The sequence below is a fragment of the Myotis daubentonii genome, chromosome 17 (genome assembly GCF_963259705.1).
Source record: "Myotis daubentonii chromosome 17, mMyoDau2.1, whole genome shotgun sequence".
NCBI classification, from domain to species: Eukaryota; Metazoa; Chordata; class Mammalia; order Chiroptera; family Vespertilionidae; genus Myotis; species Myotis daubentonii.
Genome location: NC_081856.1, coordinates 18,283,956 through 18,310,614, shown reverse-complemented (window position 1 = coordinate 18,310,614; position 26,659 = coordinate 18,283,956). Strand labels below are relative to the sequence as shown.

Sequence of the window (26,659 nt, the reverse complement as noted above, 5' to 3'; positions counted from 1 at the left end):
ATTTTGAGACACCTTTCATAGCTGCTTGATGAATGCATGCACAGATAGACTTCCTGGGGGAAAATTAACTAGTTAACCTTTTCATTGGATTTCTGCTGCAGTGAATTTGTGTCATGGCTGTTGGAAATCGGAGAGATTCACAGGCCTGAAGAAGGTGTTCACTTGGGACAAGCATTATTAGAAAATGGAATTATACATCATGGTAATGACTTTAGTAACTTTTTATTTATTCTATTCATCCATAGATTGCATGTTTGTTAGCTCTACTGATTAGTTTATACTAATTCTCCATATTATAAGGTGCTTATGTTTTTTCAACATTTTGAATAGCTAATATATGTAGAACCGTATTTCAGGGAGTGAAAATTTCTGGTGATGTTTTTGCTAACTTTAATGAACAACTACAACATAGGCAAGGATCAGAAATGCAGGTAAGTGTTGTGGGATTGTGCAGAAAGGGATGATGAGTTCTAACTAGAGTATTTAGGAATGCTTCATGAGGGAGTGGGATTAGTGTTGGGCCTTCTAGAATGAATGGAACTCTGCCAGGGACAGAGGGCAGAAGAACATTCCATCCTGAGCAATATTATATGGCACTCAGGCTGGGAGCGGAAGTTCAAGGTGGCCTCTTCAGGAACTAGCACAGTCTCATGTGGCAGACAATATACTTCCCTAATGCATAGACTGGGGTGGGGGTTGTGGTGAGAAAGGTGGGCTAACACCTGACCCAGAAGATTTTAACTCCCAGGCTGTATTGTCTCAGGTTGATTCTTGAGGTAAGATGCTGATGGTCACTTTTAAGTGAAGGAGTGACCAGACTTGGTTTTAGAGCTACCAGAGGCAGGGCGGAGCCTGGAGCAGGCAGATTAGAGACTGCAGAGCGCCCCATGCATGGGGGCCCATTCTATCCCCAGGCATGAAAGGACAGGGCATTGCCAGGGCTGTGTCGGTGGGCATGATCAGAGTGGCCATTGCAGAGATTCAGGGGAAGCTGAAACAGCACATTTGAGAACTGGCTGAGGGAGATGAAGAATGACGAGTGAAATCAGATGATTCTGAGCTTTCTGTTTGGATGTCAGAAAGAGCTAATCAGGAGGAGGAACAGGTTGGGGAGAAAATAAAGATTTGCTGTGGGTTGGATATGAGGCATCTGTGTGGAAGTGCCCAGCAAAGGTTGAAAATGTGTGTGTGAAGCTTGGTGTAGAGAGAGTGAGAGACAGATTTGGGAATAATTTCAACAGAGTCATCAGATTGCTCAAATCAGTAATAAGAAACAGAAAATGAACAAAATACAAGAAAGCAATGATAATGAGACTAAAAATAAAAGCTTGGAGAATGTCAAATGGGAAATGTGGGAGAGGAGAAAAGGCAGGGAATTATGAATAAATATGAATATTTGGCTATAGTATTTTGATGTTGATTTTCTTTCTAACGTGGAGTGGGTTGAAAACAAACTAGATCCTCCCAAATTTTGCCCACCACACCGGGGCCACTGATATCAGATACTTGTACCACCATCTATCTAGATAGGAATCATCTGGAAATCCGTTCTCTCCCTCTAAAAAGGAAAAAAAAATGAATAACGTAAGTTTGTTTTGTTTGGAAGGGATATCAGAATGGAAGAATTTCACTCCTAATCGGTTTATCTCCCCTATGGCAGACACCACTTTTCTCCAACAATACAATTTTGAAAAGGAAGTGGTAGATAAATTCTGGATTAAATTTTATTTTGAAATTTCAAATGCAAGAACTGTTTGATTATTTAACTTGTGAGAATTTAAATCTTTTTGAACAGTGATATTAATAAGCCGATTAACTATTTTTTTCTGAGAAATATAGCACTGCATACTCTCTAAGAATAATTAACACTGTTCTGTTCATCACAGTTTGATTTTAGTGGTCTGTGCTGTACTATGGCTGTTTTCAGGATCTGGTCAGTTGTAATGTCAGATTTGGCATGCAGATTATTTTGTCACAGGAAATAATCTTCTTTCTAAGTGTTTGAAATTAACAGATTCCTTCAACTGGGGATAAGAAAACATATTATGCAATTTCACATTAATAATTTTATTAGAATGAAGAAATATGAGCCACATATGCTAATTTTATTAGTATGTGGTTCTAGCTGCATTTTAGTGAAAATAGAATTCCCAAAATAAAGTTGAGTGAACCGTCTGTTTTAAGGAAAGCAAGCAAAAAATAAGTAGAAACTAGACTGTTACTGCTGTCAGTCACTGTGAGAACTTTGTCAGAGGCAAAGCCTTGCTACACCAGGAGTTCAGGGGTTGAAGTGCATATGCTTTCTCTGTGGTGTGCTGATAATATTATTCTTGTCTGGCATTAGTATTTACATTGTAAATGCTAATGTGAGAATTCAGAGACCTCGATTGTTATATCCACTGGTGTGCTGAAGTTGCTTGTACAAGCTCAATAGAGCTGGTAATTACATTTTTTAAAAAATTTGCAAGGTGATCGTTAACCACAACTATTATTAAAATTTAAGTTATAGAAACATATAACTACCATTAAAAACAAAGGTAATAGATTCTTAAAACTCATCACTTCCTAATTATTTTACTATGTTTTTCTGTTAACTGTGCTCTTGGTGTTACTTATATCTATTACTTCTATGTGATGGAAATACTCAAGATAATGTGTCACCGCACGTCTAAATCTGTGTTCGGTGACTTTGTTTTAGTAGCTTGCAGTTGTCCCTTGTGGGAGTATTTGTACCACGGAAATTTGGTAAATGCTACAAATCAGCTCCTTCTCCCATTTACCAGTGCCCCCTGGTAACATCACATAGTTGTTGAAAAGATGGCACAGCCTTTCTCACAAGATGACCTGAACTCCTCAGTTAATAAACCCCTTTTCCATGTTGAGGGAGTACAGGCAACAGCTAAGAGTTTCAGATTAACCCAAGAGTAATTCTCCAAGTCACAGGAGTTTGCCTGTGGTTAGCTCTGCATTTTGAATAGGTTAAAGCACCACTTGTTTTTATTGTGGCAAAAGACATTTGGGCCCAACATTTCCTTGAATTTTGGAATAGCAAGACAGTAATTGATTTCAGTGAATCTTTAGGGATAAGAATGGGAATAGTTAGCTGGCATAGGAGAAATAAATGAGTGAACTTAAAAGACACCATTGGATTTCCAAATATTTCTCTCAATTTTTTTCCAAAATACTTTTTTTTTTAATTGTTTTATTGCTTAAAGTATTACAAAGGGTATTACATATTTGTCCTTTCCCCCCCCCCCACCCTTGACAATCCCCTGGCCTCCCCTAACCCCCAGTGTCTTATGTCCATTGGTTATGCTTATATGCATGCACACAAGTCCTTCGGTTGATCTCCTACCCCCCTCCCTTCTGCCCCCCAACCCAAAATACTTTTAAAATTTTATTTTGGGGGCTTATTTTGGAAAAAGGATGCAAAAAAGCTGTGTTGTCTGTCTTTATTTGGGGTACCAGTCCTTTCTCAATTTTGTGGCCATAAGCCACACATGTGGTTTGAATAGCTTGGGGTAAAATAGCTGAAAATTCACGCATGCGTGTGTGCGTGCGTGCGTGTGTGTGTGTGTGTGTGTGTGTGTGTGTGTTTTACAAACTTCTTGGCTTTTTCTCTGGATTCACCTAATGTAGTTAATGAGATTTAATTCTGACAGCTTTCCCTCCCCCTTCAACATTGTTAGCAAAAAGTACAGGTCAGAGTTTTCTATCATGAAAAAAGAGCCCATTGCACTAAATTGTCTCTTCTGCAAATGTCACATTCCCTGTAAAGAAAACAATTATTGCTCTAGCCGATTTGGTTCAGTGGATAGAGCATCAGCCTGCGGACTGAAGGGTCCCGGGTTTGATTCTGATCAAGGGCACATGCCTGGGGTGTGGGCTTGATCCCCAGTAGGGGGTGTGAAGAAGGCAGCCAATGATTCTATCTCATAATTGATGTTTCGATCTCTCTCCCCCTCCCTCTTCCTTCCTCTCTAAAATCAATAAAAATATGTTAAAAAAAAAACTCCACAATTAGTTTACATGAAAACTCTCAGCGTCAATTTGAAGTTTTTCTTTTCTAGAACAGTCATTTAAAAAATGTGTCTGTAAAATAACTTCAGGAAAAAAGAGTATTTGAGAGGAAGTTTATTAGGAGTTTTTTTTAATATGAAATTATCCTAAGTCTGCAAGTGAAGGATGACCACTCTCATTTTCCACTGAGAAAAAGAAATTAAGTGACATGAATAGAAAAGCATTTTTCAGTGTAAGAAAACTATTACAATCTTGGAATCAGTTGTATATTGAAATTATGCAATCTGCTCTCAAGATCTAAACACAGGGTACATGGTCAAGACTGGTCTATGTGTGGTCTTGGCTTGATCACTGTGGGATAAAACAGATAAATGTTAAAATTCACTTCTAGGGCTGAGACTCAAACCATAACTCACTAATTGGAATATCTTCTCTTTGAAGGGCACATTTTGCTTGACTTTGTGGCACTATAAAGAAATAGAAAACACAAACTAGTATATTTATGTAAATATAAATACACTCAATTACATATTATATGCTAGCTAAATGTTGCTAACCTCGATTTAGTTCTTAAGTCATTATATGGAAATGGTAAATGTATTATATAACCAAATCTTATGAATCTTACTATCTAAATACTAGAATTGTAATACTGTGTTAGGAAAACAAAAGCTTTTGATAAAACTAAAGTTTCAGTATTTGGGAAATATGTATTTCATAAATGTACTTGTTTTTTTTTTAGCTGACACTCTTTTAGATTTCTAGTATTTTCATATTTTGTTTTTATGTTCTTAGTTACTGATAAGCATCAATTCAAACCAGAACAGATGTTATACAGATTTCGCTATGATGATGGAACATTTTATCCAAGAAATGAGATGCAGGATGTGATTTCAAAGGTAACAGCTTCTACACTCTTCTATCGATAGCAGAATTCATGTCATACTTTTAAATGCTGTTGAGAAACTTAAAATATTCTTCTAGTATTGAAATTTTTAAAATGACATACATAGCAGACCTCAAAATTTTTTTGTTATTTCAAGAATTCTAATGTAAAATTATTTTTTTCATTCTCTTATCTAGTTCTAAGTGGAAGTAATGCAGTTGCATCATTCAGAAGGTTATAACCATTGAAAGCTATTTCACAAGTAGCAATAAGTGGTCATGGTACATGACTAAATTAAAACAATACAAATATTTAAAATTAATGTTATGTCATTTTTCTTTGTATACTTGACAAAATTTATATTGATATACAATGAACCAGTAGAATGATGTTGCTGATGATAGATTTATTTTCTGTTTACATTAAATCTTTTTTAAAAAATATGTTTTTATTGCTTTTGAGAAAGAGGAGAAATAGGGAGAAAAAGAGAAACATCAATGTGAGGGAAAAACATTGAGCAGTTGCCTCTTGTACTCAGGATCGGGGATCAAACCCACAACCTGGGCATGTGCCCTGACCAGGAATTGAACTGGCAACCTTTTGGCCCATGGTATGACACTCAGTCAACTGAGCCACACCAGCCAGGGCACATTATATTTTGTTATTTTGTATTTTAAGAAAAATAATTTAAAAACCCCTTTATATATGTATATGTCACATGCATATGACAAATTCATAGCACAGTTAGTTCTATTTTTAATGATTTAAGTCATTATTTTTATGACTAACAGCATATATGTTATGTTGTAATGTCACATTTGAATAACTTATATTGGTTGAGATGTATTGATTCTAGAATAATAAAGTGAATAAATACATTTATTTCAGAATATCATTGGTTTGTCCTTTTAGTGCTCTTACTTGTTTTTGACATGTCTTTATTTTACAATAGGGCGTAAGATTATATTGCCGTCTTCATAGCTTATTTACTCCAGTGATAAGGTGAGTCTGGTTTCTAAGTTCTGGGCAACTTATATGGGAACATTTACATTGCATATTAGTTAAATATTATCCACCTGCAACTTGTTGGTTTATTTTATTTTTTTCCAAAAGTGAAAATTTTACTATTAAGTAATAATTTATCTTAAAATATTCCTAAATTTTCTGAGGCTCTAAATACATAGTTTCTTCCACTCTTTTTATTCTGACTTCTATAATTATTTGCCATTAAGTTATAGTAAATTATAGACTTTATAATGAAACAATCCATATTCAGTTAATATTTAATAAACAATAGTTGACTAGAGGATTTGGAAATATTGTTTATAATAAACATTTACCATTATGGTTGCTTGTATATTAATTTTTAAATTAAATTGTGTAATCCAATGTTGGATGTGTATTTTATTTCAGAATATTTTCTTCTAATGGTCTTTTATGCAAAGAAAATATTTTATACTTGAAAATTAAGAATCATTTGGGAGTTAATAAGTATAATTTAATCATTTTGTTCTCCACTGTCCTTTTCCTTATAAAGAGATATGCTTTTTACTTTGAAGAGAAATTAGGATTAATTTCCAGTTTATCTCTTTAGTAGAAACACAGCAGAAAACTTTGAGTTTTGTGTTATGATTAAAATTGGAGAAGACCATCCAACAGTATCATGGTGATTCGTAATATACACTGCATATGTAATATACACTAACTGATAGAATGTAACACGGTGGTAATCGGATTTCAAATGGCCAGATATCATTCGCAGTTTGTTGATTTAAATGTATTATTCACACACAAAATACAGATGTACTATTTCCAAAATGAATAAAGAGGCTTTTCAGTTGTGGTTATAGAATCCAGATGTTTGATATACATTGTTTCTAGTCTTCATTCTGATTTCCCATTCCAAGGAAATGCAGAGCTTAATTAAAAATAAAAACCTTTCAGGAGTTGCTGTTTAAGTGAATTGGAATGCCCACTGATGTTCCATAGAGAACGCATTGCATAGTCTGGCGAGAAAGAAGGATCTCTCCCATTATTTCTGAAAGTGCCCTGTCCCCTTGCCCAGGCAGGCTTCACACAGTAAAAAGAGGAAAAAGAACCAGTATTCATTCTGTGCCACAGACACCCTGTAAATGTTTTGGATAATTTAATGCTAAAAGATGTTTGCTTAACTCTATAGCAAGTGCATATTTATATTTATTTTTCTGCTAAATTAATAGAAAACAATAATGGTCAAATTTTTTCATCTCACCTATGTAGATGTAGAGTTTGTATGTGAGAAAATAGGTTCTGAAAATATATTTTAGGCATATGGAATTTCTTTTTGAGAAAGTTACACTTAGTAGGAGCTGATAAGAAGGAATTGTTCTTTGGCTAGAAATGACAATTTTTCATGAGCTGTCAAGGGAAAATTTATGGGGGGAAAACTGCATAAAACAGATGGGATGTGTGATAGTCATTCTTTTAATATGTGTGAACTCAGCTTATGAAAAGAACTATCATTTGGGTGAAGAACCCACAGACCCACATGTGGTCTATAACAGCTACACCTCTTCCTTTCTTAATAATGCTTATGGGCACCAAGATGAAATGGGTGGTGAGGTATCAACAAGGAGGTATGTTTTAAAAGATTGTTGATTACTAGCTAATCTAATACATTTATTATTGAAATCTCAGAAATTTCCACCATACTTCAGGGAGCTCTTTATGAAAGTGGATAAGTTGATATAAATGTGCATTGTAAATCCCTGTCAGAGGCTAGAGAACTCTGAATATAGTTAATAATTGTTCGTCACTTTGAGTCGTTTACAATTTGGATTTTTTGACATTTTGAAAAGTCTGTCACTTTCTCTTTCTTCTTAAAATTTCATTTATTGATTTGAGAGAGAGAGAGAGAGAGAGAGAGAGAGAGAGAGAGAGAGAAATATCAACCTGTTGTTCCACTTATTTATGCATTCATTGGTTCACTTTTGCCTGTGCCCCAACTTGGGGATCAAACCCACAACCTTGGTACACGTAGCTCGAACTGAGATAGATGGCCAGCCAGGGCTCTCATTCCCTTTTGATCCAGACCTGCAAACTCAATGCATTATAGATTTTTGCCTTTGGGGCCTTGTTCTGATCACGAGCACTTGGGTGGTGTCTAACTAAAATATGAATGGTTGCTCAGACCTGGGAAGTCTACTGAAAGAAGTCTGGTGTGGAGACAGTTGGCTACCATGGTCCCCTGGGGATGTGGTGTCACTGTGACAAAATGCATGACATGGTTCTCAGTGCACTTACCTTGGATGGGCCCTCAGTCTTCCAGTTCAGCTGAGCCAAATGAACACTCCTTTAGAGCAAGTCCAGGCTTCCCAGGGAAGTCTGAGTGGGAATTCAATGATTGCTTTCTTCTCTACTTTTTGAGATGTTTTGTATAATGTATCTTGATTTAAAGGGAAAAAAGTCCATTTTATTATTCTTTTATTAATGAGATATTTTATGTCTAGCTAAGTTATTACCAGGTAATATAGCAGTAATAATCTATTTGGATATGATAAAATGTGAAAGAAGAAATGTCCTGTTTTGGTATCATTGTGGGTTTCTTCTCTTGGTATGAGCTGATGAAGGAGTTTGCAGGTATTGTGCAGACCTTGTAAACGTCTCTTACTTACACATAATGTGGACAGTTGATTCAGATTGCATTGAGTAAATGCACATATTGAATGAAGTGTTTCTTACTCACTTATCTCCTTCCCTAACGTTTTTTGTTTCTTTTTTCTTTATAGAGATAAAGATTACCATTTAAGGACCTACAAATCTGTAGTCATGGCCAACAAACTGATAGACTGGTTAATTGCACAGGTAAATAAACAAATAGAAGTTGCCCAGTTATGTTCACTGTTGATGTAAGTTTGAGAACGTGATTGAGGTACATTTTTTTTAAAAAAATCTTCACCTACACATGAAGCACAGTGAAATAACTTGACCAATTCATACAGCTTATATGAAGCAGAATTAGGATTTGAGGCTAGACAATCTATTTGAGTTCAAAATCTTCAGGCTTAACTTTTGTGCAACATCATCTTTGAAGAAGATATTCCTATTTTTAAATAATCAGATGAGATAATTAGATTTTTAAAAATGAAGTGTAGTATGAATATCACGAAAAAGAAGCAATGGGCATATACTAAAAATGTTGCATGTTTTGTTCCTGAATTTGTTTTAAAGTATCTGTTTATTAGTCCTAGCAAGTTATTCTAATCTTCCTATGCCTTTTCAATATTAGATAAAAATTGTACTTTGACACTGTAAGATTTAACAACCATCTCCATACATTTTAAATAGGAAAGTACAAAATGTGTTGTGGTGGTTTTAATTCTGCTTAGAATATGCAAGCTAGGAAAATGATATTTGCTAATCAGGGCATGTCACCTATAATAATAGATATGCAAATATAAACTTATTTAAATGTTTTATCATATTAGGTCAACTAATGAATAAGCAAATATTTTCCCTTCATTAAAGAAAAGGCTAAGAAAAGTGATAACCACTTTAACAGATCATACTATTTTGGGGAGGGGATATTGCTTGGTTGAAAGTTGTCATTATGTTTGGGTATTTGAGTCAGTGTCATAAACAGTTTTACTTTTTTGTTATTAAAGAAAGTGGCCCACACTTCCTGTTACAACTGTATAGTAAAATTTGATACTCAATCATAAAAATGTTTATTTTGGTTTCAAATATTAATGTTTAATTCACATTTGATTAATCTGTACACATACATTTGGACATTTTTTATAATTAATATTAATTTCTAGACTTTCCAAGACCACTATATTTTATAGCACTTAAATTTATTCTATTTGAAGTTAAGATTTTAGATTAATCCAACAGTTACCTTTAGATAAAACTTAAATTCATACACACAATGGGTTTACTAGTATAGAGCCTTTTCTAACACTGGTCAATGTGTGTCATTGGAATTGGTTCTGTACTTGATCTCAGAGTTGGAATTTCACATAGGAACTATAATGTTATAGAAGTCACATGATCTTGTACTATGTATTGGTTATGTGAGAAAACCAAAGAACATTTTTTTTTTAAAGTAAAAGCCGGTGTTGAATAAATATTTAAAGTCAGTTATCATCATTTTTGTTTTTCTTTTGCCATTTTTACTTTCCAAGTGAGAGCGTTATAGAAGAATAAAATAAGTTGCTCAAAACCTGGACAAGGGTTGCATTGGGCTTTTCTTTGGGGTGGGGGGCGGTGGGGTTCAGTTATATTGAAAGAGAAGCTTGCATGTGTTGTCTCAGCCAAAAAGTTTATTCCAAGGGTCTTACCAGTGACCCTAGATTAATACATTTCAGTTTTTAAAGAGCAAGGCCATTTGATGGAAGGGAAGTGATAGCTGAGATTTTTTTAGTGTGTGATTTCAATAGATAGGCTATTTCCTGGATGCATAGTTGGGACACAAGATTGAAGAAATAAGAGAAAGGAGTCATTTTGGTAGCAATAAATTTTAGTTACTTATATGTTTTCATACTTAATAAAGTATAGTTTGTCTCAAGAAATGTTAAATCTTTGTTTTTCATTGAAGGTCAAAAGATGTTTTCATTATCAAGTGAATGTTTTATAGCAATTAGATATATTGTGGGCTTATGAAAGCAACGGAAACCATAATATATGAGTGGCTTGGTCAGGTTAGTGCTGCGAATATCAAATGTAGTAAACATGCAGGACTTCGGTTGCCTATTAACCTGTACAGTGCTCTTTGGTTAACAGGGGGATTGTCGCACCAGAGAAGAGGCAATGATATTTGCTGTTGGGCTTTGTGACAATGGATTTATGCACCATGGTAGGAATTTTTATTCTGGAAGCTTAGGGATATATTTCACTTTTTTGTTTTTGTTAGGATGCTGGGGCCATCTCAGTGTTCCAGTGAAGTAATTTAGAAATGAACCAGCAAGACTGTCTAGGCCAGGTCCTCAAACTTTTTAAACAGGGGGCCAGTTCACTGTCCCTCAGACCATTGGAGGGCCAGACTATAGTTTAAAAAAAAACTATGAACGAATTCCTATGCACACTGCACATATCTTATTTTGAAGTAAAAAAACAAAACGGGAACAAATACAATATTTGTATTTGCATGTGGCCCGTGGGCCATAGTTTGAGGACCCCTGATCTAGGCCTTGCCATGTGGGTTACCACATCTGCATTATCTCCCAGTTGCCATGATTAGCCTTGTATTTTTCCCTAACTGATTCCAGAAGAGCGAGGAATTGAGTTTAGAAGTTTGAAGAAAAAAAAAAAAAAGCTCATATGCTGCTTTGAAACTATTTCAGATCAAATTTATGGTTTTTTTTTTTTAATGCTAGTATATATTAAAATGATTAAATGAGAGTATATATTGTTAAGTATTTCTTGTTCTTTTTATTGTTCTTTTTATAAAAATACTTTCAAACTTATCTCAGAGAACAAAATTATAAATATCTTAGAGAAATCTGATTTTTTGGCAACTAATTAAAGATTGATTTTCTTTCTTGTTTGATGACTTCATTCCCCTTAAATTGATAAAAATAATGAGACTTAGTTTTCCCTCTCTATTCATACCATCTTAGAAATTCCATAAACCCAAATGATCTTTTTTATTGTTATATATATGTACATATATATATATATATGCTTATAAAGATGTATTTGATAGTACTTGTCAAATATTTGTTAATATATATGCTTATATACATTATTTAATAGCACTTGTCAAATATTTGATACCAATTTTTCAATTACTTTCAGAAGGTTGTTACCTTTTTATAAAAAAGAAAGCAAAAGTTAGCAATTTTGAGAGCATCCTTGGATATTGTATAGCCTTTGAGAATTCCATTACATTCCACTATCTCTAGAGCACTGTCAGTTGTGATATAGACTTATCAATCCTTGAAGAGCAAATCATTGAATGGAAGAAATGGCATCATTATAGGGGATTAAAACTATAATATCAAGGTAGAAACAAGCAGTAATTGGATCTCAACACTTATTTTTAAATGCTTAGTTACAACGAACATTTTTCAGTAAAGCACAGTCAAGTCAGTGCATGTGTGTCCTTCCTCATGTCTTCTTCTCTCACTCCTTTTACACAGACTATTTTGGGGAGGAAAACAGTAGCAAAACACCATGTGTGTTTTGGGAAACTGCTTATGTCATGTAGGCAAGACCTAACTCGATCTCACTTATATTCTCATTTCTATGGTCAGCTGTGACTGTTACTTTTTAATTTGTGGTCAATAGTTTCACTTGTTAACGCACATTGCCAGCCAGTCTCTCATCCAAAGATCAATACGTGCATACATCTGGTCAATCATTACTATTTGGAACTCTGTAAAAATAATAAAATAGCTATAATTTTTTATTTCTTACTCTATGTCAAGTTATTTACATGTATTGCCTCATTTTAGTTTTGTATAATATCATGAAGGTTTAATGAGGAAGTTGAAGTTCAAAGAGTGTAGGTAACTAGTCCAATATTACACGTAGGTTCAATATCAAACCTGGAATTTAAATGCATGTCTGTCTCAGCATCAAGCCTTAACTTTCTACTGTGCTGTGGGGACACTGCCTTCCCTTTAGCTCCTTGGCTCAATGAATCAACCTGTCCCAACAAAGAACTCTTCAAGGTACCACCGAAAGATTAATGGAAATGGAAAAGATTTCTCTTTCAACACATTTGACTGCTGTCAGGATCTTGCTGAATACAAATTCTTTCTATTGATATTAAGCCTTTTTAAAAAGCTTATGAAACATAATTCTTGTATCCAGGAATTTTAGGGATTTGGGGGAAAATATTACTGTTCAGACGAAAGAGAAAAAACTGGGCTTTGCATAAATAAGGTTATTTGAGAATAATGCTTTGAAACAGAAATGAGCTAAGAATTAATGGAAACTAAAATCACATTTCACCCAGAAGACATATTTCTGGTTTCAAGTGTTAGAACAAAGTGAGCACAATGGGAATTGCTCATAACATAAAAACAACACTTAATCCATTTGAATTTTCCCAGAATTGTGCAGGATATTAAAATCATACTTAAAATGTTTACTACAAATTCAAAACACTGTAGTTTTCTATGTTTTGGATTGTATACATTTTTTATTCAATATAATCTTTTATTTAAGTTTAGGCTTTAATCTGGAAAGTTAAAGACGTGGTTAAGTATAAAAAAAGTTAACATTGACAAAATATTAAAAATTCAAATCCTTTAGGTAACAGTAATTTAAAAGAAACATTGGCTTGAAATTGTAGAAAGAAATGGAAAAAATATTATGGATATTAGTGAGTGTAACTTGTTCAAGGAGTATAAAATTGAGGTCATGGTACAGTTATTACTTTACTGAATGTCTATCACTTTGGACAAAGAATTTGATTTTGGGATTAATTGAAACAATTTGAATCTCTGTTTCATTAGTCCTTGAAAAAAGTGAATTCAAAGATGAACCTCTCCTTTTCCGTTTCTTTGCGGATGAAGAAATGGAAGGATCCAATATGAAACATCGACTTATGAAACATGATTTAAAAGTTGTGGAAAATGTTATAGCTAAATCATTATTGGTAAGTTTATTAATATGTTACATAAGTTTTCTTCTTGATTAGATATTAGCAAGAGGTTACATAAACATGTTTGATGTATATTATTTAATTCTGTTTGATTTAAAAATTCTTTTCCTATTTGCTTTATTAATAATGTTAATATTTTATTTTATTTTATTTTTTAAAATTTTGTTTTATTGCTTAAAGTATTACAAAGAGTATTACATATGTCTCCTTTTTTTTCAGATTAAATCCAATGAAGGCAGCTATGGTTTTGGGTTAGAAGACAAAAATAAAGTTCCAATAATTAAGTTGGTAGAAAAGGGGTCTAATGCCGAGGTAATGTAAATTAGCATTATTATTTTAAGTTGCGCATGAGATATATAATAAATATAAAATTTCTAAGCTAATTGAATTCAGTCTTTTACTATCCTATTGAAAATGTTTCTGAATACCCTTATTCTGAGGTTCTATCGAATACTTTCGGGATCTGTGAGAGGAGTCACATGTGGGCACTCAGGTGTAATTGTGGGGAGGTATTGGAAATATCTACAGCTGTGAACTTGAACTCCTGGGAGGCCAAATGGCTCATTCCATGCCCCTGGGACTTCCCTGTTCATGGATTCTAGCCCAGAACCCTGTGGGGACTGTGTAGGGTGGGACTGTTATGCATGTCAGATGGTTCTTCCATCTATTCAAGGGCTGGTCTTCTATTTTCCTGTGTCTGTTGACTGTCATATAAATACAACTTCCATCAGTAAAGCACACACTTTGACCTATTTTCTCATTGGGTTAATGTTGACAGATGTTCTCTCACCTCACCAGCCTTTTAAACCAAGAAATCTCCTGATCATTTATTTAGTCATTCACTCACAAATATCCATTTGGTACCTACTGTATGCTAGGCAGTGTTCTGGGCTCTGGGAATACAGCAATGAACAAAATAGACAATTTTTCCTATCCTCATGAAACCTACTTTCCAGTGCTATATGCCAAGTTTATCAAAGTAACGTATGCTCACCTTGCTGCCTAGCTTATAAGATGGTTAATCCCCCAGCAAACGTCTCAATATTTAAGTCTTTAATACAGAATGTGATGATGAATGAAATAGCTTTTAACTTAGAATCTGTTTAAAGTTAGTAGTAGACTGTCACCCATCCTCTCATCTGATAACGTCCAAGGTGTCTCATGCAAGACAAAGCTTAATGCACACTACTATCAAATCAGATAACTCTGGCCAACTCATACTCTGTTAGTGGGCCCAGCCAGCAAATGACTATTTTCACTAATTTCCTGTGAGAAGCAAATGTTTCTCCCAGACTATTTCAGAGGATGTTTCTAGAGCTTCATCTGCCTATGCCTCTGATAAAAGCCTTCTCCAGGGTTCTCATCCTTTATCTGATAACTAACAGAGCATATAGTTTATAGGCAGTAGATTTGGTTAAGAAGAGCAGCCTTGTTGGCATGGAGAGATAATGGCTATTTGTTTGTTTGTTTGTTTGTTTATTTTATTGTTGACAGTATTACAAATGTCCCTCAATTCCCCCCTTAACCCCTTTCATCCCAGCTCCTGCCCTATCTCAGGCCTTCACCACACTATTATCTGTGTCCATTGGTTATGCATATATGTATATTAGTTCTTTGGTTAATCTCTTCCCATCACCCGCCCTCTACTCTGAGATATATCAGCCTGTTCCATGCATTCATGCCTCTGGGCCTATTTTGTTTGCCAGTCAGTTTATTAGGTTCATTTGATTCCACATATAAGTTAGATCATGTGATATTTGTCTTGCTCTGACTGGCTTATTTCACTCAGCATAATATTCTAATATTCTCTGGGTCCATTCATGCTGTCACAAAGGGTAACACATTCTTCATTTTTACAGCTGACTAGTATTCTGTTGTATAAACATACCACATCTTTTTTGTCCATTCATCTGCTAATGGGCACTTGGGCTGTTTCCAGATCCTGGCTATTGTAAAATAACGCTGCTATGAATGTAGGGGTGCATATATTCTTTCTGATTGGCGTTTAGGGAATCTTAGGAATATATTTTCAGAAGTAGGATTCCTGGGTCAAATGGCAGTTCCATTTTCAATTTTTTGAGGAAATTCCATACTGTTTTCAACAGTGGCTGCACCAGGAAGTTTGGGATTATGTCTTCTTTGTCACCTTTTCAGCATTTTATAGTCTGTGCTTGTTGGAGCACACTTCCTTGGATTCTAGGCCGTTTCTCTCTCCTGTCCTTTCTCAGGCTAACGATGCCTGTGTGGTTGTCATTGATGTCTATGTTGAGATTGAAACTCGGAGTTAATTGGTTATCCCTGGAAAATACAGTAAAAAAAATTAACGTGGGGTTTGACTATAGTTAAAAGGGTGAAATAAAAAACAGGGATTATAAAATAGAGCAGAAGAAAGGATCACAGGCCTCATACAGTGTTAAGTCATGGAGGGAGGTAAAGATGGGTGATCAAATTTAAAACTAGGTCAGAGAGAATAATTCTGTCACTTCTCCCACAGTTTTATTTTGTGAAATTGTATAAAAACATTGCAGATGTGTTAAAATGTCAAAATCCATAAGTTCTAGACCTTTTCAGATTCTAATTCTGGGAAATAAATAGTTCCCTTATTAAAATATAATTTGACTCTTTTTTTTCTTTTTCTCTCATAGATGGCTGGCATGGAAGTTGGAAAAAAGATTTTTGCTATTAACGGTGACCTAGTTTTTATGAGACCTTTCAATGAAGTGGATTGCTTCCTGAAATCCTGCTTAAACAGCAGAAAACCTCTAAGAGTTCTTGTGAGCACAAAGCCAAGGGAGTAAGTTGTATGATTTGTGTGGGATTTTTAAAAAAATTATGCATAGATGAATAAAATAGAAAAATTAACTAAGCAAATGTCTAGAATTAAGCTTCTCATTGCTTGGAACATTGAAACCTCACCAACAGCACTAAGATTGGTCTTTAAATGATGGGAAAAACTACATTGCTTATGATGACAAAATGCTTGTTACTTGAATCATGTAGTTTCAGCAGAAATAATGATTTCCTTTTAATGTCTAAATTTTCCTGGTCTAGTTTGGGCTGAGTCTGACTATGAGTGAAGAAAAAACAATACAACACTTGATAATAAAGAATTGCATTCCTCTATGTTCAGCCCTAAGAATGTCAAGGGTTATAAGTTAACTCGAAACCATTTATAATCAAACACTGTTAGGGTATGGGATCAAAACTAAGAGAAAGACAATCCTATGCTGGTGTGTACTTAGAAATAGGTCCTATCTATCTGCCTATGATTAGAAAAAACTCATGTTTATCATAGGAAATTTAGAGTACAGACTTTCCAAAGGACTTTTCTTATAATCATACCACCCATAAATAACGATTATTATTTTTTTTGAAATCAGTGTTAGTTAAATTTTACAAATCCTGACAGATATATGCATAATCACATTTATAAAATGAGATATGCTTTATGATCTTTTTTTTTTTTTTACAAAAATTAACAAGTTATGGTGGATTTGTTGGAAGACATTGGCTTTTCGTCTATAAATCATTGATGATCTTGCTTTCCCTTATCAGGTTTTCACTTGTTTATCCAATGAGGTAACAGAAATAATGCATATGAAGTGCTTACCACAATGTGTTAGTGTACATACTATGATTTTGTCAAAATTACTGTTTAATACTTATTATATTATTTATCAATAGTGATAAGCAACTTCATGAATTTTAAGATAAATAAAGGTTACCACTTCAAAAACAAAATGATTTACTTTAACTACTTATAGAAAGATTCTAAATATATATATATAATGGAGTTTTCTTTCCTGCCTTAATATATATTCAGCAAAGTTGGGTGCACTATTTATCTTAAGAGTTGTAGTGCAGTGTAATAGGCTACATTCTGTAGTGCTAAGTCATCAAGGTAGATGTTTCTTTTCTACCAACAGCTTACTAAGGGGTCCGAAAGAGTGGGCCTCATTAAAGTTACTAATTTAGAGGGACTTTGTGCTAGAGAGCAGCACATAACCATAACAATGTCATCTTTCTCTAAAACTAGTTAGAATCTACTGCTCCCCCTTTATCCAACCCACCTAGGATAAGGTTAACTTAGTTGCCTACCTGTGGGCATTTTGAGGACATTTAACAGGAAAGGAATAAGGGAGTAGCATTCCTAAGCTTTACTCATGGGCCCTTGATCCCTAATTTAACCCTACAAATACTGGTCCACTGATCACAAACATTTCAACAGGTAGAGGTCTCTGGAGTCACCAACTTGAAAACTAAATAGATAGGGCAAATCCCCAGTCCTAGAAGTTGTTGCTAGATGAGCAGGGTTGGAACGTGGATCTTCTGATTCTTTCCTCGGTGTTTATTGCACAGCAATTGGGACCCTGATATTTCTGGTACAGGATCAAGCCTCTCATCCACCACTTGTTTGCTAATTGTGTTGCTTCAACATCCTCATCCATAAAAAAGTGGGGATGATAAGAGTGACTATATTACGGAGCTGCTAAGAACACTTAAATAAATCTAGGTTTGTAAGAACTTAGTGACATGTTCAGCCCATAATATATACTCCAGTGAGCTGATCTGTGATGCTTTCTTCTCTCATTTCATTTTTGCATTGCTTCTTTATTACATCAAGGCATATTTTACATTGTATTTTAAAACTGTTTTGAGGATGGAGTACTCATTTTTCCTTTTTAATTTGTTCAAAATTTATAACCATTCCTTTATGTCCTTATTCTAATGGATGGTTCCTATAAATCACTCATATTTTTTTGCAATAGCTACTTACAATTTATGAAGTATCCTGTTTGGGAAAAAAAGCAAACATGTGAGAGGTAAATACAACAGAATTTTTCTTTTGAGTCTAGGTGCATTTTACAAAAGATAACACAAGGAATTTTCCAGCAGGCTTTGTAGAAGATAATTTAGGCACTTGTTTTCTACAGGAAATAGAGCATCCTTCTTGTATAAATTTAATTCTTCCTTTAATAGGCAGCATAGTGTTTCCACCAGTAAACATTTTCCAAAGATCATTTTATGAAGGGGGTCCCCAAATTATGACCAAATGCATCTTATAGTGTTTTGTACAAATTTTGTTAAGAAAAGAATAATAATCTTGTAGAAGATTAGAGTTGGGTTAGCCTTCCATAGCCATATTAGAAGGATAGAAGACCTTGCTTAGGAAGGATTGAGAGGCCACCAAGAATTCTGCACCATCCTAAAGAACAATAATTCATCATGGCCTGAAAGCTCTAAGTTATTTCAGACAAATTGGTAATATATAGAAGTATGAGTTACCTCTTTTTTATTTCATGCTCAGGAAATGTATTTATCTCCCTTCCCCCCCCCTTAGTTATTTTCTATTTTTTTTTAAATATATTTTTATTCGAAGAAACCAGAAACACCAATCAGAAAGGATATATGCACCCCTATGTTCATAGCAGCACAATTCACCATAGCTAAGATCTGGAAACAGCCTAAGTGCCCATAAGTAGATGAATGGATTAGAAAACTGTGGTACATCTACACGATGGAATACTATGCTGCTCTAAAAAGGAAGGAACTCTTACCATTTGCAACAGCATGGATGGAACTGGAGAGCATTATGCTAAGTGAAATAAGCCAGTCAATGAAGGAAAAATACCACATGATCTCACTCATTCATGGATAATATGGACCATTATAAACTTTTGAACAATAATAGATACAGAGGCAGAGCTGCCTCAAACAGACTGTCAAACTGCAGTGGGAAGGCCGGGGAGGGTGGGGGTGCAGAAGGTAGGGGGGTAAGAGATCAACCAAAGGACTTGTATGCATGCATATAAGCATAACCAATGGACATAAGACACCGGGGGATAGGGGAGGCTAGGGGACTGTCTAGGGCGGGGGGGAAAAAAAAAAAGAAAAAAAATATATTTTTATTGATTTTTTACAGAGAGGAAGAGAGAGAGGCAGAGAGTCAGAAACACCGATGAGAGAGAAACATCGATCAGCTGCCTCCTGCACATCTACTGGGGATGTGCCCGCAACCCAGGTACATGCCCCCGACCGGAATCGAACCTGGGACCCTTCAGTCTGCAGGCCGACGCTCTATCCACTGAGCCAAACCAGTTTCGGCTTATTTTCTATTTTTAAGTTTATATTTGATAGACTCTAGTGACAAGTTTCTATTGAAAGAAAGCAGATACAGTTTTATAAACCAAAAAATTACCTAATTAAGGATAAAGGATAAATTCATTCTTTGACCTCCATCCCACCAATATGCAGATCACTTCCTATTGTATAACCTAATGTATGATAATCCTTTCAGATTCGCTGGAACAGGCAATGTGCATTTCTGTCGCCGAATGTCTGAATGCCTGCCTGGGTTATATTTTAGGTGGCAGTGCCAGCCCCTTCCCTTCAGGTCTAAATGCACTATCTGGCTTTCCCAAGTGTTCTAGGCACCATGGTGCTCCAACTGCTCCAACAGCTATTTCATAAATTACAAATAAGGCCTGAGACTGTTTAATGTGCCCTGGAAGTACTGCTGCATTTATTTCATGATTCATTCAGCAGCTTTTGGCAAACACTTGTTTCTTGAGCATCAAGGGCTATCCATCAAAATTTATTGCATCGTATTCATTTGTCTGTGCTCTCTGTCGCAATTTATTATACTCGTTTTTATTATGAGGTTCCATCTTATCTCCTGTTCTCTGCTTTTCATCGTCACTATCTGATTTCTGGCTTCCTTCTAAGGAGTAGCTAGCTGATTTGTTAGTGCCAAATCGGACATCCCTCCCTGGTTTGCCATGTGAGCTTACTCGAGTTTATTTTCCACCCTTCATCTTCTTTTCCGTGTGGATTCATTGAAAATTTCTTTTTACTTAAGCAGGCTTACCTTTTGTTGTATTATTCTTTTAAAATCCCACTGAGTAAATACTAACGTTAATCATATTCTTAACTTGCTTTGATGTAGTGTTCGATGCATCTGTTCTTTATAACTGGCTCTTTGTTGTTTTTTGATGGAGTTCCCAACAGGTAGAAATGTATTAACTCTGTTTCTTTTATGTTAATGTTAGCAAAGAAATTTCACAATGTGCACAAGTGTCTTCTTTGTAATAGTAAACAAAGGGGAAAGCTTCCATTTTGTTAAATACCTACCTAGCTCATGGCACAATGCAGGGCAATTGGCCAATGATATCTCTTTTCATCTCCACCGACACATTGCAAAGTAAGTTTTAACACCATCATCTTTCTGGAAACTCAGACTCAGAGAAGTTAAGGAGTTCATTCAAGTTATCCAACTATCAAGTGACTAAAAGTGGATTCAGAGCGAGGAGGGTCTGAGGCCAGAGCCTCTCCTTACTCAGGTTGTTCTTGCAATGGCTGTGTCAAGTGAGAAACCTGCTGTGTGTGCCTGCTCCGTGCCTTCCTGAGGGCATGCACCGTGATGCTTCCCTCGAGGGTTTGGAACCCAGTGTTTTTCACAGGGTCGACCCTCAATATGAATTTATGGAAAGAATAAATAAAAGTTTGGACAACTATTGTTTTAACCAATTGTGGTGTTTTAAAGTCGTCTTACCCTATTTTCGGATTGATTTTAGGACAGTGAAAATCCCAGATTCAGCCGACGGACTTGGATTCCAGATCCGGGGATATGGCCCATCGGTTGTGCATGCGGTGGGAAGAGGTGAGAGAGCTATTCTGCGTGGTGAACAGCTTTCCAGCCTGTTTGCCATTCTTCGCTAAACAAGAATATGTTTATAATGCACATAATCATGTTATGAATTTTCTCATCACATTTTACTGTATTAACTCAATAGTAGTATATTCTTAAAATGATATTTTTAAAAAACATTTAAAAATTGTAGGGCATATGTATCTCTGTTAAAAAGTTAATAACGGATGATGCCTCCTAAAATCAACTTTCTGCATGCTTTAGTTTAGCCAGAGGATATAGTGATTTTAGGGCATCTCTTTGTCTTTTTTTGTGACAGTAATTACCTTTTTGTCATTAATTCAAAGATATGAGTTTTCAGGTTTAAAAATGATCTGTGTGTTTTATAGCCTGTTGCCATATGATTACTTCAAGAATTCCTATAAGCCATGCATTTTATAGCTTAATAAAATGCTAATGGCCATGCATTTTATTAAGCTATAAAATGCATTTTAAATTAAATGATTTTAGTGACTAAAAACTTGGTTTATATTCTATTCTCTTTTTGCTTGTTCTCCATAAACAATCATGTTGATCCTCTTTGCCAGGGATTTCTGCATTTCTGTCTCCAGCCCAGATCTCTTTCCTGTGTACTATCACCCAGATCCAATTGTTTATTATATACATAATGGCCTTGGGACACCTTAAAGCTCAGCATTCTCCCCAAAAGAACTTATTCATTCTCCTAAAGCTGCTTTACCTTCTGTATTCTCTCTTTAGTTAAGTGACGCCATCTTCTCAGCCACTGAGTCCAAAGGTACAAGAGTGATCTTGGGTACTGTAGCCTCTCCACAAACTCCATCATCACACATCAAATACGTGACCTCATTCTCCCCTCTATGACTAATGCTACCTTAGTTCCAGCCTGGAAAATTGCAGCAGATGCTGTGATTTTGATTTTTGACTTAAATTCTAATAACCCATGGTCCATTTGGGGCGGGGGGGGGGGATCATGTCACTTCTGTGCTTAAAATTCTTAAGTGTTTTTCTCTTCCATATATAGTAAGGTTCAGACTTAGGACTTCATGCAAAGCACCAAGAACTTCCCAACCGGGCTCTGCTCTGCTCTCTAGGATCCTTTCTATTCTAAGTTCTCACTCCCAACTGCTAATATGTTCCTGAATGTCCAGGTTATTTCTTTTTAAAAAAAAATATACTTTATTGATTTTTTTTTTTTTACAGAGAGGAAGGGAGAGGGATAGAGAGTTAGAAACATTGATGAGAGAGAAACATCGATCAGCTGCCTCCTGCACACTCCTTATTGGGAGTGTGCCTGCAACCAAGGTACATGCCCTTGACCGGACCCTTGAGTCCACAGGCCGATGCTCTATCCACTGAGCCAAACCAGTTAGGTCTCTAGGTTATTTCTTGACACAGTACCTATTTTCAGGCTGTTCTTTCTGTTGGGAATATCCCTCACTCCAGCAAGAATCAGTTCAATCCAGAAAAAGCACTTAAAATTTCTGGGAGTGAATTTTAGTGAGGACAATTCTTGAATATAAATTATGTTCTTCAGGATTTTTATTAATTCTTTCATGAGGGAAATTGCTTATAAAGAAAGGCTCTTCTAACATACTTATAATAAGTTTTGTAGTTATTTATCTTAGTTATATTCATTGCTTTGTTAATGTTGCTTTGAATATCAAATAATAATGACTGAAAGGTTATGAAAATCTTAACTCACTGGTTAGGATATGCCACTTCCATACTTAAATCTATGTCTATGCAAATAAGTGATGGGCAGTTGATGTTATCTGATTAATTTTATTCTTCAGTTCTCTGGTTCCTGAACTTATTTTTCTTAGCAAATCTAGTCCACTTGTAATTGCTAATTGATTTGATTTGATTTCTTAAGAATTTCTTTTAATTGTTGGCATTTTAAAAAGGAAAGTGGATTCTATTTTCATTTTTAGAGATTTTTGTAAACAAAAGAAAGATAAATAAGGCATGATACTGGCTTTCTCAGTTTGCTATTATACATGCATATTCAGAAAATTAGATTGACTAGACATTTTAAAGGGAAAATAACTGATTAGCATTAAAAAAGTTACTTTACAATATCCCTTCAAACTAATTCATAGGGCGGTGGGAAAATACTCTGTTACAGTTTGAATGTCCTGTAAATAGCAGAAACATGTTGAGAGGGCATTGCTATCAGAACCAAATGATCAAAAACACACTAGCTAGATGTTTATTATGTATATTTTTAATTGCTTTCCTTATTGCATATGTGATAAAAAACAAATCTAAAATGACTTTCTGGCCATTTTCCATTTGTACTTAAAGGAACGGTGGCCGCAGCAGCCGGTCTTCACCCTGGACAGTGTATCATCAAAGTCAACGGGATCAATGTCAGCAAAGAGACACATGCCAGCGTCATTGCACACGTCACGGCCTGCAGGAAGTACAGGAGACCAACCAAGGTACGCTGCCTCTCAGCTTATCTAGATCTAATCGAGAACGTGCATGAAACCCCAGGGACAACACAGGCAGTGCCAGAGAGGTTTGTGGTTTCTACTTCTGGGTTCACCTTTAAGCACAGCATTGTAAATCTCATCAGGATTGCTTTGTCAAAATAATGAGTGATGATCGATTGTGCTTAAACGTTACATTTCATTGTTGCGGTATTATCACCTGTTTAAAAAATGCCCTGAGATTTGAGTTTTTAAATTTATCAAATTGAGATCCAAAGGTTTAAACTGTTTTCCTGACCTTTGTATTTGCTTGAGAATATAGGATGGTCATTCTGTGCCTGTAGATATGAATTATAAATGCTTGCAATGTTTACTATTAGAATTTTGTGAAAAACAAAAACTTGTGGGTATTATGGGGTCTGCAGTTGATTTTTGGATATATTAATTTAGCCAATTGAATTTAGCTCAGATAAGAAAGTACTTGTCATTATTTAAAATTGTCTGCACTATCCTCTGGTCCAAATTTCAAGTGTCATAGAAAAAATAAAATTACAATACTAATTTGTAAGCGAAGCTTATTATCTCACGAGGTACAAGTGCATATTGGACTAAAAGAGAAAATTCAGTTTAATCCACTAAATGCAAAAGAATTTTAAATGCAAAAAATCTTCAGACGAGAGGCTTTGCATTTTTTTCTGTCATGTACACTGAAGTACTGTTTTCTGGATTGGGGAATCAAACTTTTAGTCCAAATCAGAATGATAAATGGCTATTTTGTCATAGTTCAGGCCCAACACCCTGAAAAATACTATACATACAAGAAAATAGCTCATCAATTTTACTTACCAATAGGTCAAATTAGCATAGCAAATTAGAATTCACACATTGATGCATAGGTTATTCAGGTTGATAGTAAGTAGTTCAATAAATACTTATTGAACTATGTTATTGAATTTTTTTTAAAGGACATTTCTGAAATTATCAAATCTTTCCCCTTCTATCAGAATTTTACTAAGTAGCTAAGTTGATTTTAGTTTTACTCCTTTTTATTTTCCCAGCCTGCTTTCTTGGAGAGGTGTTGTTGATCAATAAAATGAGAAAAATAATAAATGGACAAAAAAATTTACAAAATGAATAACATCAGGGATTCATTGCCACAAAACAGACTGTCCCACCACTTGGTGGCTTAAACAGTAGTGATTGATTATTTCTCTTGATTCTGCGGGCTGATTGGGTGTCAGTGCCTGTGACGGCACTGGCACCTCTGCATTATGCTGGGACTGACTGCGCACTGCAGTTCCGCTGCTGCTAATCTCTCTCCAGACTCTTCCACACGGCCTCCCTTTCCAGCCTTTAGCAGGATTTCCCTTCTTCATGGTGTCTGGATTTCAAGAGGGGATATTACTATCGATCAACTCTATTTTTACATCATGCTTGCTCTATCCCTTTGGAAAAATCAGATCACATGATCACACCCAGAGTCAGTGTGGGAGGAGTCACATAAAGGTGTAGATTCTTGGGGATGTGGGTCATTGGAGGCCACAACAGGTTACCAAGATGTATTTGAATGATCAAATGTTAGCATTTTAATGATGCATAGCAATGTCATAATTAAACATAATTGTGAAGTTAATAAACAAGAGAAAAATGGGTAATACAGATTATATCACACTTCAGTAGTGCAATTCAATTTATCATCTTACCTAGGAAAAGTATAAACTTGGAGTAATGCAACCCTAAATGCATTTACTTGGTAGCCACTTTCTCTCTCTCTCTCATTTATCTAAATAAGATTGGAACTGCTATTTCAATTAAGATATAGGATGATTTATGACATAGGAGGATTAAAAGATAGTTACATTACTTAAGAACCTAATGAGATGAAGGATGGTCTTCCAATTTTTTTATTGGTTTGATTCAAAAAACATTAAGTGTATTAAAATATATGTGATTGTTAGGAGAGCACTTAAAGGGAGACACTGAAAGGGTGTAGATGCTTGATCCTTAGGAAAACTGTTCATCTAACATTTATTTATTAAAAATGTAATTTATAGTTCATTTTCAGATATAATTGAGGTATTTAAGTAAGACATTTGGGAAATATATCTTACTCAAAAACATACTTTTAGGAGATAAAATTTCAAGCTTTAAAAGGTCAGCTTGTTAAACAACAACGATAGTTGGCTTTGATATTCTATTAGTTTCTGATGTTGATTTTCTTTTTCAAAATTTATTATTTTTAAACAAACTAGAAGGAAAAATAAGCTTGTCAGCTCTCCTGAAGCAGGTTTTTGAAATGGATATGCATGTTTAGGAAGCACTAATGCTGCTGAGGGTTTTCCCTTCCTCATTTCCAGCAAGATTCCATACAGTGGGTTTATAACAGCCTTGAGAGCGCCCAGGAAGACCTTCAGAAGTCTAACACCAAACCCCCCGGAGATGAGGCAGGGGATTCTTTTGATTGCAAAGTAGAAGGTGGGTTCCTTCTTTTCTCACTATTTGTTCATAGTATTCTTTTTCAATGTGCTAATTATTGAAAATCTGATACGTTCAAGCCACTTATATTTTTCATTTGGGAATGTACAGCTGTTTCAAATTACAGTTGACATATAATAGTGCATTAGTTTCAGATTCCACATAGTTATTTGATATTTATATATCTTATGGAGTGATCATCATGAGAAGTCTAGGAGCCATCTATCACCATATGAAGTTATTATTGACTATATTCTTTATGCTGTACATTATATCTCTGTGACTAATTTATGTTATAACTATAAATTTGTACCTCTTAATCCCCTTCACCTTTTTGCCCATTCCCCATTCAAGCCACTTTCTTAAGTTATTGTTACTAATAGATGTCATGTCAAATGCATAAGTAATAATAGCTTCTAGCTCAGTGGTTCTCAACCTTCCTAATGTCGCGACCCTTTAATACAGTTCCTCATGTTTCATTTGTAACAATGAAATTGAACATAATTAAAGCATAGTGATGAATCACAAAACAATATGTAATTATGTATGTGTTTTCCGATGATCTTAGGCAACCCCTGTGAAAG

The 26,659-nt window shown here is 35.1% G+C and overlaps 1 protein-coding gene across 2 annotated transcripts in view; it reads left to right on the top strand.

The window, feature by feature from the left end:
- PREX2 (phosphatidylinositol-3,4,5-trisphosphate dependent Rac exchange factor 2) overlaps positions 1-26,659 on the top strand; it is a 214,732-nt gene that overhangs the window by 90,388 nt on the left and 97,685 nt on the right. Inside the window, exons 11-21 of one of the 2 annotated variants that reach the window (XM_059672950.1) lie at positions 102-202; positions 4,816-4,919; positions 5,859-5,908; positions 8,674-8,749; positions 10,670-10,742; positions 13,411-13,493; positions 13,719-13,811; positions 16,145-16,293; positions 21,074-21,159; positions 23,473-23,609; positions 25,958-26,075. In XM_059672950.1, coding sequence (XP_059528933.1) covers positions 102-202; positions 4,816-4,919; positions 5,859-5,908; positions 8,674-8,749; positions 10,670-10,742; positions 13,411-13,493; positions 13,719-13,811; positions 16,145-16,293; positions 21,074-21,159; positions 23,473-23,609; positions 25,958-26,075 — 1,070 coding nt within the window. Of the gene's footprint in view, positions 1-101; positions 203-4,815; positions 4,920-5,858; positions 5,909-8,673; positions 8,750-10,669; positions 10,743-13,350; positions 13,494-13,718; positions 13,812-16,144; positions 16,294-21,073; positions 21,160-23,472; positions 23,610-25,957; positions 26,076-26,659 lie in introns of both variants that reach the window. The other variant, XM_059672949.1, reaches the window with a different exon arrangement.